Source organism: Podarcis muralis, chromosome 4 (assembly GCF_964188315.1).
Source record: "Podarcis muralis chromosome 4, rPodMur119.hap1.1, whole genome shotgun sequence".
NCBI classification, from domain to species: Eukaryota; Metazoa; Chordata; class Lepidosauria; order Squamata; family Lacertidae; genus Podarcis; species Podarcis muralis.
This window is the reverse complement of record NC_135658.1, coordinates 77,734,108-77,749,619: the sequence shown is the minus strand read 5'-3', so window position 1 is coordinate 77,749,619 and position 15,512 is coordinate 77,734,108. Positions and strand designations below refer to the sequence as shown.

The 15,512-nt window shown below is 42.2% G+C and overlaps 1 protein-coding gene across 2 annotated transcripts in view; it reads right to left on the bottom strand.

Moving 5' to 3' along the window:
• The window catches only part of LOC114596424 (parapinopsin-like), a 47,412-nt gene that overhangs the window by 22,950 nt on the left and 8,950 nt on the right, over nucleotides 1–15,512 (bottom strand). For both annotated transcript variants that reach the window (XM_077927628.1, XM_028727980.2), the window contains one exon: nucleotides 2,776–3,095. In XM_077927628.1, the coding sequence (XP_077783754.1) occupies nucleotides 2,776–3,095 (320 nt within the window). The remainder of the gene's footprint in view (nucleotides 1–2,775; nucleotides 3,096–15,512) is intronic.

Sequence of the window (15,512 nt, the reverse complement as noted above, 5' to 3'; positions counted from 1 at the left end):
ATTTCCATTTAAAGGAAATGTCTTTATATTAACAAGCAATTTGTGTGTGGTAACAGGTAAGGGTTCCTAAGATGACATGAAACATTGAGAAGTTAAGGGATCAAGGGCTTTGAGGTGAGGAATCCTCATCTGCATTTAAGCCCAAATTCCAATATTGCTGCCACTCAAACATTAGAAAGTTCGAACAAATTTCTTTGCTTACTGTTCTGTGGGTAATTTTCCTGTGGAATTATTGTTCTGCCCCTTTAGCTCTTTACCTAAATTGTGGCTAACAGGTACAAGGAAATATCATACTGGAAGCATCAGCAGGAGTTTATGGCTTGGGTCAATGGCATATAGTACACAGACAGAAGTATAAAGCCAGAGGAGATGTCATTTCCTAGCACATGGAACATTAATGTGTTATTTGTGCATTCTACTGTGAAGAGTGGCACCAGACAGAAAGTCCCCTTTCCTTTAGTAACAAACAGCCCCTAGAGAAGACAACCTCTCTTTGCATTCAGCCAAATACAGTATACAATAAGAAATGGATTTCCTTATTGTTGTACACATCCAGATATTTTTTTAAGTGCACAGTATACACGAGAGACTTCTAACAGAAGTAAAAGTGTTTTTTTTAATGACTATGGAATTTTGAAATGGCTAACTCCACAATTCTAACCAAGCCTACTCATAAGTAAATCCAAATCCTGTTGAATTCAACAGGGTTTACTCCCCGGTAAATGAGGTTGGGAGTACAGCCTTAATTAACAATTAAACTCTGTTGTTAAGAATTCTGTGCCACATTCTCACAAGATACTGTGAGTGATTTCAAATTAAGAGTAGCTCCACTGAAATCTGTTCTTTTGGCTATCGCCATATGGAACATGGTGCAAATAGTTGTGTACAAAATACACACATCCGTTATAAAGGCTATACACATGTTTTAATTCTAGTTTTGCCCTTTTTAAAGGCAGTTTAACAAAGTTTATGATTTCCCCTGAAATAAACACCATATGACTTAGCAATAAACAATCCAGAATAATCAGTCTGATTATAGTAGATCCTAATGTCCTACAATCTTGTCTTTGAAATGTTAGAGCTCTTTGTGAATACTGTAGGTTCCTACTGGGCAAATATTTAATTCTTGAAGGTATTCAGGTAATAGCTTTTGCTCTGACAGGAATCCTCCAGGAGTTAGCTCCTGAAATCAAATATATCATCTAGCATTACTCATAGCCCTAATTTCAAAAATCTCATGCAAAGGCCAACCCTGCTTACTCAAGTACTTAGAACCTGACTAAAATTGGACTCTCGGGGCTTCAAATGAGAAAAACATCACTGAAAGCCAGGAGATGTCTACCATACTGAAGAATAAGTAAAAACGGAAGATTTCTCCGGACAATCAATACATGCATAACCCTTCCAAATTTTGTCCTTTGCGTGAGAGTTCTCCAAGTTCTAATTCTAAAGCAACATCACAATATCCAGCCAACACCTAACATGTGATGGAGTCTGGGAAAGAGCAGAGCATAAGCAAAGTTTAACTGCTGTACATGTTTTTGCAGAAATTATAAAATGCAGGAGTAGCTGCTATGGTGCCCCTTCCAGATATTGCTTGACTACAGCATCCATCATCCCTCCCTACTGGGTTTGTTGGCTGGAGTTGATGGGAGTTGGAGTTCAAGAACATCATAAATCTCATTAATCAAGGTAGAATAAATTAGGCTTCAATCCTAACCCCGTTTGGTTCCATTGAAGTGAAGGAGTTACTTCTCAGTAGACACTGTAGTAATTAGCAGTGCAATCCTAAATAACAAATTAATCACAAATACTGTCAACTCGTCAGATCCATGAGGACAATCAAAAGGCGCCTGGTTCATTGAAGCTAATCAATCCTGCAGACAACCCTTAATGATGCTGGAGCTGGTTCATCCATTTACAAATTAGGTAAAACCATCTTACTAATGGAGAGCAATGGATAATTACCAGTTCAATTCATTCAACCTAAACCATTTTCAGTCAGTTCATCAGTGTCCAAGACAGATAACCCCTATTCATTGATGAAAAGGTTTGATGGTCTGGACTTGGTGAGTTTACCTGTCATAGATGATGCTATTGTTACCCTGTCTGGTCAGAGGAACAGCCTAGGTGTTCTCCTGGAGCCAAGTCTTTTCTTCATCTAGACTCAGAACCAAACTTCAAGGCCAGCATATAAATATTTTAAAGAAACCAACAAAATGTTTACCCTGAAGGAGCAGGAGATAAAGGATCTGCTTTGGGCGCAGATGGAGGCAATCCCTGGAATCTCCAGGGAAGGGTGGGAATATTCTGTGTCTATACCTTGGATACTGTAGTAACTGTCAGTCAACGTAGAGCGTACTGAGGTGGATGGACCAAGAGGCTCACCTCATGTAAAACAGCTTCGTAGAATCACAGAATTGTAGAGTTGGAAGGGCCAAACCCTGCAATGCCCTATGTTCCTAGAGAACAGTTTCTGAAGACATGCAGCTCTGCTACTGAGGGAAAGTAGCTATGGCCCTGAAAGCTTCCTAGATAGGAGACGATTGCTCTCAAAGGAAGATAGGATAGAACTGTAATAAACAGAGATGCCACTAAGTATAGGGGACTTACTCTCAAGTAAGTGTGCAGAGCATTAGGGCCTTCGAATATGAAATGAGAGAAATCTACCATCTTTGAAAGCCTTCAATTCATTTTTTGAATGTATATTAGAGGGCATGTATCCGAAACGCAACCTTCCTCAGAGATAGCATATAACGCCTGTGACGCACTTACCTGTTTGACATCATAAAAGAGGCGGGCGTAGCAGTATATCATCACTATTACGGGGATGACTAAGCAGAATATGAAGAGGCAGATGATGTACGACACTGACTCTGGTGTTTCAGAGGTCCATCGGACGGAGCAGCTGGTGCCTGCCCGCTCGAGCCCGTAGCTGCTCCAGCCAACGAGAGGGGGCACAGTCCAGACCAGAGAATAGAGCCAGGAGCCCCCAACTCCCAACAGAGCCTTTTGGTAGTCAGAGCCACGTTTACTGGTGAGGGTGCTGTAACGTTCGTAAGACAGAATGGCCAACGAGATCAAAGACACAATGCCTGCAACGAGAAAGAAGTGGGGACAAAAATAATTAAGAGAATCACTTTGTGTTATTTCATATGACGTAAAGACTTAAAGGGCAGAAAGCGAAATACTATTTTCTGCATGATTAGAATGTCAAGGGGAATTATTATTATTATTATTATTATTATTATTATTATTTAAATTTGTATACATTGGTATCTCAGGTTACATACGCTTCAGGTTACAGACTCCACTAACCCAGAAATAGTGCTTCAGGTTAAGAACTTTGCTTCAGGATGAGAACAGAAATCATGCTTCGGCACCGCGGCTGCAGCAGGAGGCCCCATTAGCTGAAGTGGTGCTTCAGGTTAAGAACAGTTTCAGGTTAAGTACGGACCTCCAGAACGAATTAAGTACTTAACCCGAGGTACCACTGTACTGCCTTTCATCCATAGATCTCAGGGCGGTTCATAGCATAAAATTACAATATAGAAAACACAAAAATACATAATAAGAACAAAAACAAACCAATAATTTCCCCTCAATAGGAAGAAGCTGGCAAGGCAGACAAGGTCAAGTAACACATTTTATTTTCTGTTTTCCCTTCTATAGACACACAAAAAAGGCATGACTGAACTTCAAACTTGACATTTATTATAGCGATGTCTCCCTCCACTGAGAATAATTTTGCAAAATTCACTCCAAGCTGATTAGGGAACTTGACCTCCTGGTCTCCATTGATCTTTATGGTCACTTCCTCATCACCAAAGGACATACAGATGCTGGAACCAAATAGTACAGTACAGTACCGTACCGTACAGTATAGTAAATAAAGTATAGTATAGTATAGTATAGTATAGATCTGCTTTTAAAGCTTTTGGCAATCTCAGAATTATTCAAAGAAAATATTCAAAACTCCTGCCTCTGTCTCAATGGAAATACATTCCCTTTGGTAAAGACAACTGTATCTGAATAGATTTTTTGTAAAGTCATGATTACTGCTTTAAAGCAATTTCCCAAGTTTTCATCAGGACACAGGACAATATCCCTGCCAGCTGGTCTGCCGGTGAGAGTTCTGGCAGGCAAGTGAGAAAGAACCAATGGAAGCTGCACTCAGCTTTTCATGGTCATCATTTGCTCACTCATCCCCTGGGGGTTAGGAAGAAAAATGACAGAAGTGGGCAGCTGGCAATCATGCGGTGGTGCCAGGAAGCTTCTGGGAGCATTAAGAATGCGGGCCTAAGTAAGCAGATGACTATGCTATCCTCTGATGACCATGGCCCTGAGTCAACCATTCCAGTGTGACTGATATTCTCAGGAGGATACAGACTACAGAAGATGTGGATCCTATGCCTATATCTTCCTTTCCTGTGGGATGGCTTGTGTTAGTGTGGGAAGTAATCATACAATCCGCCCAACCCAGATGGTTTCCTCCTACAGGCATGAGTGGAACAGCTTGAGTTCTAGTCTATATTATTGGGGTTAGAAGTCTACTTTCTTAATGGCAGAAAAGTATTGTGTGAGCATATGAAACATTATCATCTTTGTATCTTATTACTGGGTTTCACTTCCATGAGTCATGAAAGGAGGGGGGCTTGTCTAGATGTCACCATTGGGTTCCTCTCCAAGCCTGTGATTCGATATCTGTAAGATAGGGTTTCTGCAAAGAAAAAGGGACTGCCATAGTGGTTAATCTTAGTGTATTTTTGGTCTTTATTGGAAGCCGCCCAGAGTGACTGGGGAAACCCAGCCAGGTATGTATTATTATTATTATTATTATTATCCAAACCAGGCCTTGGCCCAAGAACATTCTGACTTAGGTTAGCATCTAGACACTTCAACCTTCTGAAGTTTGGCATATAGAGCAGATATGTCTACAAGTAAACTCAGAAAGTGTTTGGCAAGATGGCCTCACCCCCCCTTTATCTTATAATGGAAGACTGGGGTCAGCAATGGGAGGTTTCTGGGACAGATCCAACAGAGGGGTAGCAGCAAGCTGTTCAGTTGCCAAAATGGAGCACAAAAGATGCTTGGGAGGAGCAACAGATGTAGCAATGGGACCTGTTTCCAGTTTGAGAGAGGGAGAGCTGGGCTCTGAAGGGTGCTGTCCACAATCAGTAGTTCCAAGTGATCTATCATTTGCAAGGCTGTCCCCTACAAATTGCAGTGAAGGGTCAAATATTTGAATTTAGAATTAAGAAAGCTGTGAACTACTGTTAAGGTACATGTTCTGCCCTGTTTCCCCTTCTTTGACAAGTATGTATAGGAATGCTCCTTTTATTTTTACATGGCAGAGAATTCAAACAGTTCCCCCTTTGTGGTGTGTTCCAGCAACAGATGTTATCATGTGGGCTGCCAAGTTCATGCTTTGTCTGTGTCCTGGACACAGGGATAGATTGAAAGATATGGACATGGGGCTCCCACCATAAGAATAAGTACAATGGCCAAAGCGGGCTACAAATTTACCAGAAGCTAATTTTTAATCCACTAAATTGAAACAAAGTTTGTTTGCTTGTTTGCACTGAAATGCATATACAATGACAGCAACATTGACATTTACACACAGCTGATGTGTACATGGGTGAGTTGGGGTTGTCCTCTGGTATATAATGAGAAGTTGCTGTTTTTTTATAACAGGCAGACAAGAAGCATTTGGAAACTAGCAGGGTTTGCTATGGATTATACAAGTGCGTAATTGTAGTGTTGTCTGCAAATCAATAAATGCTGTTGTTTATTGACCTGGAAATCGTTTAATGATGCCCCAATTACAAAGGCATTGCCACCTCTACATAAGATTTGTCCCCTTTGATGTTTAGGAAAATACCAATGTAAACAGCCAAGACACGTCCACTTAGGGGAAGAGAAAAAGAAAAAATGCTTATCAAAAGAAAAAGTATTTCACTAGGTATGCCAACAAATTTAGAGGATTGTGCTTACAGAGAAAAAAAGAATGTGGTTTCAATTCAATAGTGACTATTTCCAAGTGATGGAGACAGATCCGGATAACAGCTGGATTTTATATTTTAAAAAATGGAAGAACCACCACTAAATGTTTCTGCATCCCAGCAGTCCTCAGAACAATGCCAGGTGCAACAATACACATAGAAGAGAGGCTAGTCTATTACTACTACTACTACTACTACTACTACTACTACTACTACCACCACCACCAGTGCAGTAACTAAATGCAGACTCTATGTGGATGGAGAAACTGTGACCCTCTGGGTGTCGTTAAGAGTCCAGCTCCCGTCAGCTCCAGTCAACATAGGCAATGGCCAAGGAAGATGGGAGTTATAACCCAACAATTGCAAAGCAAGAATCTTCCTTTGATGGGCAATGCCTGATGACATATGATGTGCACTCTTTATACAGACTTGAGGAATAAGGTCATCACCCCTCTTAATGTCCATTCCAGGTCATCCAGCCACTGCCACAGTGTCCTTTCTCTTGGCAGATCAAGATGAGCAGGTGACAGCAAAGGTTGCAAGCTGGGGCAATTAGAATAAGATTCACTATTTGACTATTGATTCAAAACCCTAAAATGTATTTTATATCATTCACTTTTATAATTTTATATAATTCACTTTTATAATTTTATATAATTCACTTTTATAATTTTATATAATTCACTTTTATAATTTTATATACCGGTAATTCACTTTTTATTTCTATTCTTTGTATATCGTATTGTTGTTTTATTGCTATGACCGATGGCTGGCACAAATATTTATTCATTCATATGATGTGCTTGACAGGGGCCCACAGCCGCACACCTATTAAAGTGGCCCACAGAAGGGCTCTCCACATGGGGATCTGGTCCTCTAGTCGAAAGTGGTTCACCACCTCCAGCCTTGGAGTACACTACAGAGTATGTGACTTATGATTTCAATTCCTTTTTTGCTTCGGTTTAACTTCCAGCCCTGACAGCTCAGGGCTTTGTCTACACTGCACTGCTGTTTCCTAAACAGCGTGAGGAATCCATATCCGAGCAGATGGGAGTGATGCTACATTAACAAATTAGCAAGTAAAATCATCACAGCCAACTGACACCTCCAACTCCATGGACTCCCCCTCACACAAACGTGGTAATTATACTTTGCAAAGTTGTGTGGAGGTTGCCCCGGGTCGTTTGACCCTTTTTAAAATAGTTCTCTTTTCTCCTACAAAAACCACGCAACGCTTGCTTTTAAAGTTTAAGATGACTGTGGCGTTTGCCCTCCTAGGTGACATCATGCTGGGTCATAAGGAAAGGGTTAAATGGGTGTGAAGTGATTGGCCAGTGGGAACCCAAGGGGAGGAGTTGAGTTGGAGTTGTTTGGAGGTCAGTTGGGAGTTGGAGAAGGAAGAGGGAGGATAAGTCTGTGGGTTGGTCGAGTTGTGTTGTGAGAGAGTGAGAGAAACTGATAGGAGGAGTCAGATAGACAGTTGGGATAATCAGTTAGCAGTTATTAGGAAAGGTATAGGCCGGTATAGAAACTAAGATTAAGAAACTGACAAGAAAAATTATCTGAAACCATAAACTTGTTAAGGCATATAAAATAAACTTGCTTATTTGATTTAATGTTAACAACTGTCTGGACTCTGTGTGTACCCGAGAGAAACGGGTTGGTGGCAGCGGGGAAGTGACCATAGTGGTGGCACAGGGATCAATAGACTGTCAAACATCTGGGGACCCTGTGTGATCACCACAATGACATGTGACTTTTCATTGCTGTACTTGCTCTCGTCAGACTGAATGTACTTACGTTACTGAAACATATTTCCATGAATTTGCATCTGAGACTGGACTGATATTTACAGACTCGCTCTGAGGCAGGCAGCAGCATAATACTAAGCACTTGCTGTTCTCACAATTAAAACTCACGCACGCACACATATACTGCCTCAGTATATATATGACACCACAAGATTCTAGGCTACAGCATTAACCCTTTGAATAGTATTTTGGATGCACCATTCCCACAGTTTTAAGACCATGGGCAGCCTCAGTTCCACCTGAAACAACTCAGCTGGACTCGATTCTACCGTTAGCAAAACAAGTTTCTACTGTACTGTCACCACTGGTTGAATGGCCTGAAAATCGGTTCTTAGGAAAATATTTAAATGTGAAAGATCAGAACCAGGGGCACACCTATGGCAGAGTTAAGTGCATAGCTGTCAACTTACTGATTTGAAAATAAGGGACCAGCAGCCTCGAAAATAAGGGATCAGCAGCCAAAATAAGGGATTTTAGTCAACCAGCTGAAATACGAAGTTAAAAGGGACTTGATAATTTTGGAGAGCAGCGCCTGTTTTTAGCCCTTCGTTTCCAGAGGTTGCTGCTCAAGACACCAGCTGATGAAACACTGCAATTAAATAACTACAAGCAGCAACCACTTTTTACACAAAACAAAGTCCAAGCTACGAAGATGCTGCTGCAGTTCTGTATCTTTTCTCTCATGCTCCATCTGTAGCTCTCAGTTCCATCAGGCGGGGCAGGAGGAGGGGGGGGAATAGTGAACAAAGTAAACCCGCAGATCAGACCATCTATGCTAGTACCAGTACAAATCTATGGGAGAAGCACTTGCGGTCCTTCCTCCGCTTTCCCCCTCTATGGTTAGCCCTTGGAACACCTGCCCACCCCTCCACCTCCGCCTCCTCTCTCTGAACTGCTTTCTCTATTGTTGCCCTCACTCTCCTCTCAAGGCTCCTCAGTCCCGGCGGGGAGGGGCTCCCGGGGGCCGAGGCTGGTGAGAGGAGGCCGGAGGGGGGTGGGCCAAGCAGCCAAGCAACACAGTTGGAGCCTCCCTCCTCCCTGGCCGGCAGGGAGGGAGGGAGAGGAGCTGCTTCCTTTGAAACCCAGGAAATTTAAGGGACATCATCAATAAGGGACAGCAGTGGGACACGGCGCTGTGATAAGGGAGTTTCCCGCCAAATAAGGGACACTTGACAGCTATGGTTAAGTGGTGTAGCTAGACCAGGACATAAAGAGTAGGAAGTTCCTTTTTGAAATGCGTATTGTCTAAAGAGCACCAATCATTTTCTGCTCCTTTTCCATGCACAAGTTCATTAGCAACACATTCCAAGTATTCCAATTTAGAATCCTGGAGTAAACGTTTGAACTCATTCTACCTCCTGGGTATATGATAATAGATAACAACAAACTAGAGGCCTTAAGGGTTTCTAAATATGCTTGAGGACAAAGCCCTGTCATTGTTTATAACCTGGTTTGTTAAATATTGGGAGTTCAAGCATTACATTTGAAGCTATAGTTTTAAATTTTAAAAAGTTATGCTTTCCCCATAAAACTTCCCTGTGGAGGGTAAGGCTTTTACGTTTTATTTCATTAATAAGTCACTGAAGTATAAACATGTGTGAGCAAACTCCCACCAGCTATCAACTTCACCCATCTTAAATAAGTGTTTTCCCCTCCCCCCACCCCCTTTTTAATGAGAAAACTTGCCAGGCATATAAGATCTTTTGGGTTACGCTGATAACTGGACACATGTAAGTGACAGGAGAAGGACAAGAACAGTCACTTTGCCAACAAGTGACTTAAATTACCTGGGAAATGAAAGCTTCTTAAATGCTACTAATTGCTAATCTTTGATTTCAACTAAGTGTAATGTATCTCACAATGCACATGGTAGCATACTAATAGCTTAATTGTGAGCTGAAGGTCTTTAAAAGATCAAAATAAGTCTACGTAAACATAGAAAGGGGGGAAGTAGCCATTTTAAAATGATGGCAGAAGTTTGAGTAAAGCGGGGGAGAAAGTCAAAACTTGTTAAAACTCTTTTGAAAACAAAACTTCAGTGTCTCTTCATCTCTACTTTACTCAAACCTCTGCTGTCGTTTTAATCAAACCACTTTCCCCCCTCTCACTGTTTCTCCTTTCTTGCTCCCATGCCATGACCACTGCCGTTGTGCAACTTGACTTCACTTTTGCTTCCCTGCCTCACCCTGACTTCATGGAAATCCAGGGATTAGCCCCACTTCAAGGGAGTTGCATGACGACATTCTTTCATTTTTATTATATAGAGAGATTTTGAAGGGGATTTCAGTGGCTTGTCAGAGTAGTGGTACATGCAATATCCAGTTCACACCAGAGGTTAAGACTGTCCGTGGAAGTAATTCCTTGAGCTTGTTTGGAGGTTCTAGCAGGGGAGTGCAGCTATCGTATACCCTTGACCGAAGAACGGTACACTCCTTCTATCTGGGATGGTCGTCCTCTTCCACCGAGCGTGCAGCTTCGGGAGGGACGCACATGGAGCGGTGAGGGAGGAAGGGGACACCCGCCTAGCCAGCCAGATCAGCCGAATCAACCCTGGCGATCAATGGGGTGACAGATGTCGCAGCCAGATCGCCCTCACATCCAGGTGAAAGCAATTCCTGCACTGCCACTGGGTTGTTTGTGTGCAAGGTGATTATTCGTCATCAGTGACACCAGCTACTATCCAGTCAGGAGTCCATGACATCAATAACCTCAAGTGACATTTCCCTACCATCCCCAACGTGTCTGTGAAATAATGGACAATATCAACACAACAATTACAAAACATGCACCCTGAAGCCCAAATTGAGTACCAATATGATTAGTTATCTTTATGTCTTGGAGAATAAAAATGTTTTTACCTGGTGCCATATTGTTTTTTGGGGGGCAGGGAGTTAGCATCCATGTGCCTCCATAGAGAGAGCATTCCAAAGATTTCAGCTATTACAGAGAAGACCACAGCTTTGCAAGAGGGCCAGAACTTACCATACTTTTCTGTCTATAAGACGTCCCCATGTATAAGATGCCCCCTATTTTGGGGAACTCCAAATTAAGGGGGGGGGAATCCTCAGCACTACCCATATATAAGACGAGCCCCAATTTTTAACTTAATTTATACACAGAAAAATGTGATAATACTCATGGATGTGCCTTATATTTAGAAGGTCACAGATTCCTTTCCTGACTTTTCCCATTAAACGCTTGAGCACAAACATTTTTATAGGATAAAGGGGGCAAAATTCACACACACCCCAATGACAAGAAAGGGGACATGACTATAAAACCAGCATATGTCTCTCATAAAGATATACCCTAAGTTCTAATCGCTTATTGTGTTTTTCATTTATTCTGATTAGTCCCTCCCCTTTTGTCCTTTTTTTAAATTCCTGAATTACTTCTGCATTCTTGATAGGACTCTAATAAAGTACTTGGATTTTTATTTTAAAACTAAGGCAAATTTAGACTTTAAGGTGACAACACAGTAAAAGGGCAGATTGATTCCACCGAAATCAAGGTTACCTACTTTTTAAAGGAACATATATCTGGAGCTGAAAGGGATAGGAACAAGGCTCTTCATCAACTCCAGTTATAAAAGTGTTATTAATCACAATGTCTGGTTAAATAGGCCAGATCCAAAGACTCTAAAATTAAAACTATGCAACTGAAGGTCAAAGCCCTGGTTACAGCTAAAGAGTGTGTTTGTCCTTGAAACTTATTTATCTAGAATTAATTTTGCAATCATTCAATTGGTAATTATGGTCTTCATGTTCTTACAAATTGCCTTAATAACTACAGAAGGTCTGCTACTTGTTAAAAGTTGAGATTTGCTTTAGAACATTAATTGTAACAGATGTCTTATCTGAAGGAGATTCTGCAGAATATACAGTAAATGCAAACATCCAAGTAGATTCTTTTCAATTATTCTGCACAGAACCAACACTGCCTAGGTTTGGATCTGTTTTCCATTTATTAAAACCCCCTCTAAAAATAGCCAAGCAACTTCTCTCTAGTTATGCCCCCTTTTATTTATCACGGGATGCTGTGTTCTTCTGTACCATTTTAAGGATTTTTCCTTTATATAAGGCCAAACACACTAAAACTAAGATAAAAATTTTTTAAAGGTTCAGCTGTCCAGAAATGCTATCATGAATGCTGACTCAAGGCTACTTAGGACTATGTATTTCACAGGGACAGAAATTATAGATTTCAGCCAAAAAGTGACATTTCCCAATGTTATCTGGATAATAAATAAATAAATAAATAAATGACAAGGGGGGGGAACTATTTCAGTTTTACAATTCAGGTCAATATCGAAGGCTGAGAAACAATAATTCCATATTGTCTTATTTCTTTTTGACATTAATGAATACAGTACAAGGCTTTGTGGATCTCTCCAGAACCTGCTGTTGTCGCCACTTAATGCCGCCACTGTGCAGGGGTGAGGGCAGAGTTGTGGAGGCAGTACAGCAGGCAGAGCAGTGGTAGGGCAGCACTTCCCGTCCTACCTCAAGCAGCAAAGTGGAACGTGATGCCCCTGAATAAAGGGACCACCCACAGCCTTAAATAACAGTTACGGCAGCCACACCTTCTCGGGCTACATAAGATTTGTGTGTCCTGAGTACAGAGTACCAGTACCTTTTTTTGCTGTCCATAGCAGCCATTTTGTTCTAGAACGCATGACACTTAATATAAATACAGTCCTACCTTGGATCCCGAATGCCTTGCGAGTCAAACGTTTTGGCTCCCGGACGCCGCAAACCCGGAAGTGAGTGAACCCGAATGTCCGACGCGGCTTACACAGCTTCCTGAATGTTTTGGAAGTTGAACGGACTTCCGGAACGGATTCCGTTCGACTTCCGAGGTACCACTGTATAAGAATACTGGCATCTCCTTTTCTTTTCTTTCACACGAAAGAAAAAGGACTGCTTGTAGGCCACACAGAAGCAGGAGAGTGTGATCAAGCAACCTAGCAGGAGGACAGGAAAAAGGGCTCCCATTCATTTGGTCTTTTTGTTTTGTTTTGTTACGTAAGTGGTAGGTGGGAGTGACATACAAAGCAGCTGGGTATGAATCCACATGCAGCTTTACAACTGGGGTTGCAATCCACATTTACTAAGAGAGAGAAAAGCCCCACTGAAAGCCGAGGAACTTTGCCTCCAAGTAAAGATACTGTTATAGATCTGTGAGTGCTAAATGCTCGGGCTTAATAGGATTTAATTAGAACTGGGAAATGGCCAGACCCAAGTGTGTGCTGGGGGTAGTTAAGAGGTGTGGACCCGCCAATAAGCCTCTGTCATTTGCACATGTAAAAGCAGCAATGCAGGGTTTCAGACAGGAGTGTTTCCTAACCCTACCTAGAGATGTCCGAGACTGCAGAATGTACCTGAACACTTCTGCATGCAAATAACATGACCTGCCACTATGCTACTGCCCTTCACCCTTGTACTTATGCGACAGGAATGTTAAAAACAGCATGCAGAGAGAGGGCAAGTATGGAAGCCATAGGAAGAGAACCTATCTATATACTATGCAACAACAGTCCTATTTCTGTTTGCTGAAAAGTTAGCCCCATTCATTTCAATGGGGTTTAATCCTCCTAGGTAAATGGGCATCATATCACAGCTCAAGGTAGCAGGGGAGGAGTTAAACCTCACTAGTAGCAACTGCTTCTTTCACAGATCTTTCTCTTCTCTCACAATAATTTATGCCCACAAAGAAAACAAACACCCTATAACATTCAGTATGAACCACACTTTCATTCATCTGACAGGTATGGTATAGTTTGTTCAAGATGAAGAATACCAGGCAGAAGAATGCCAGGTAATTTGGAATTACGTGGCTGAGAATTTTCTCAAATTACATTCTTCCTCTTGAAGCTGAATTGACAAGTGTGTCATGCTTTGATCTACAAAGACAGGTGTGTTGAGTGTCTTTCCTAGCATCAGTGGAAGTGGGCAGAAATGAGGAACCAGGCATAAAATGCCTACATTTCTAGATAGCAAGTACAAATTAGTACAGACCAAATTGCAAGAGGTTATTGTTTGATGGCAGTGGATTAAAGAAAGTCTAATGGGCATGTGCTCCCAGAGGTCGACTTTAGCCTACACATTAAGACAGGATGGCCTTCCCAGTGTAGCTGGATTGCAGTCCTCATCATCCCTGGCCATTAGCCATGCTGACAAGGGCTAGTGGGAGCTAGGGTCCACCAACATCTGAGGGGGCCACCAGGTCACCACCATTGTTGTAAGAGGAGGGATACCAAGAATGGAAGAGAGGCAATTCAACATTCTTCATTTTCTTTGTTCATTCATGAGTTATATGTGCAAAGCGGGTGGGAACGCGATACATACTCTTCAGTAACTTCTGTAAAAGAACTTAATCACCCTGTTCACACATTTTACAGGACATCTCTGACCCGGTGGATTCTGCTTCCAACCAAAGTCAGATGAGGTGAATCTTTTGTGTTTTATTAACTGCTTTATTGTGCAAGGGCATTGGGCCAGAAGGTTGATCGGGAAACCTGCCTCCAAACCAATGAAGCAAGCATCTGTCTCCATAGCAGTCTTCCCTTTTGGTGTGAGAAGGACTGTTAACCTAATGGAAGATTATGGAAGCAGCCGTGACTAGCAGGACAAAATCAGTTCACAAGCCAGAGGGGAACCCATAATTTCTTCTGAATAGGCTCCTTGCCACTTCCTGAACAGCAGGGGAGGGAGACTATAATAAGGATCTATTATCTTGCTGTTTTAACCATAGCTGTTGCTGTACCTGTACAAAGGCAGTCAGTTATGCTGCTATTATAGATTGATCTTAGCAATAAAGCTGTTGCTGTTGGGGAGACTGTTGTTGGAATAACGCATGAGGGGGCTATGCAGGGTAGACCATCCTGCGTGCGCCAACAAGCATACCTGCAAGTCCCCCACTACTGATGGACTCCATGTGTCTACTGATATATGCACACAAAGGTCCTCCATGGGAGGGTGATCCTGGCCCTGTCTTACAAACATGTATCAGTATGCAGACAGAGCCCTTTCACAGAATATCTGCATGTGTGTAGCAAAAATCTATGTACATCATGTGCAGATGTTGGGGGTAGCCAATGCACTCTTGTAGCCCATGCAATCTTATTACTACCACACAGTCATATTCTTTCAAAGTGTGGATCTTTCTTATGTGGCTGCTAAAGCTGTGGAGAAACCATTGCTCCACCACATGGTGAAAGGTAAAGGTAAAGGGACCCCTGACCATTAGCTCCAGTCATGGCCGACTCTGGGGTTGCGGCGCTCATCTCGCTTTATTGGCCGAGGGAGCCGGCGTTTGTCCGCAGACAGCTTCCAGGTCATGTGGCCAGCATGACTAAGCCGCTTCTGGAGAACCAGAGCAGCACATGGAAACGCTGTTTACCTTCCCGCTGGAGCGGTACCTATTTATCTACTTGCACTTTGACGTCCTTTCGAACTGCTAGGTTGGCAGGAGCAGGGACCAAGCAACGGGAGCTCACCCCATCACAGGGATTCAGTAAGTGTGTGATAATCAGTGAGAGAAAAACCATCCTGCCATTGGCTAGTTGGCAACCAGACACCTGCTTCATTGGTTCAATAGTCACCAAGCCTACATATTTCAGGATGGAAAAAAATTGTGTGTGTGTGATTATTTGCCATTGGCAAGCAGTAAGCAGAATGAAAGTGCTTATACAGTG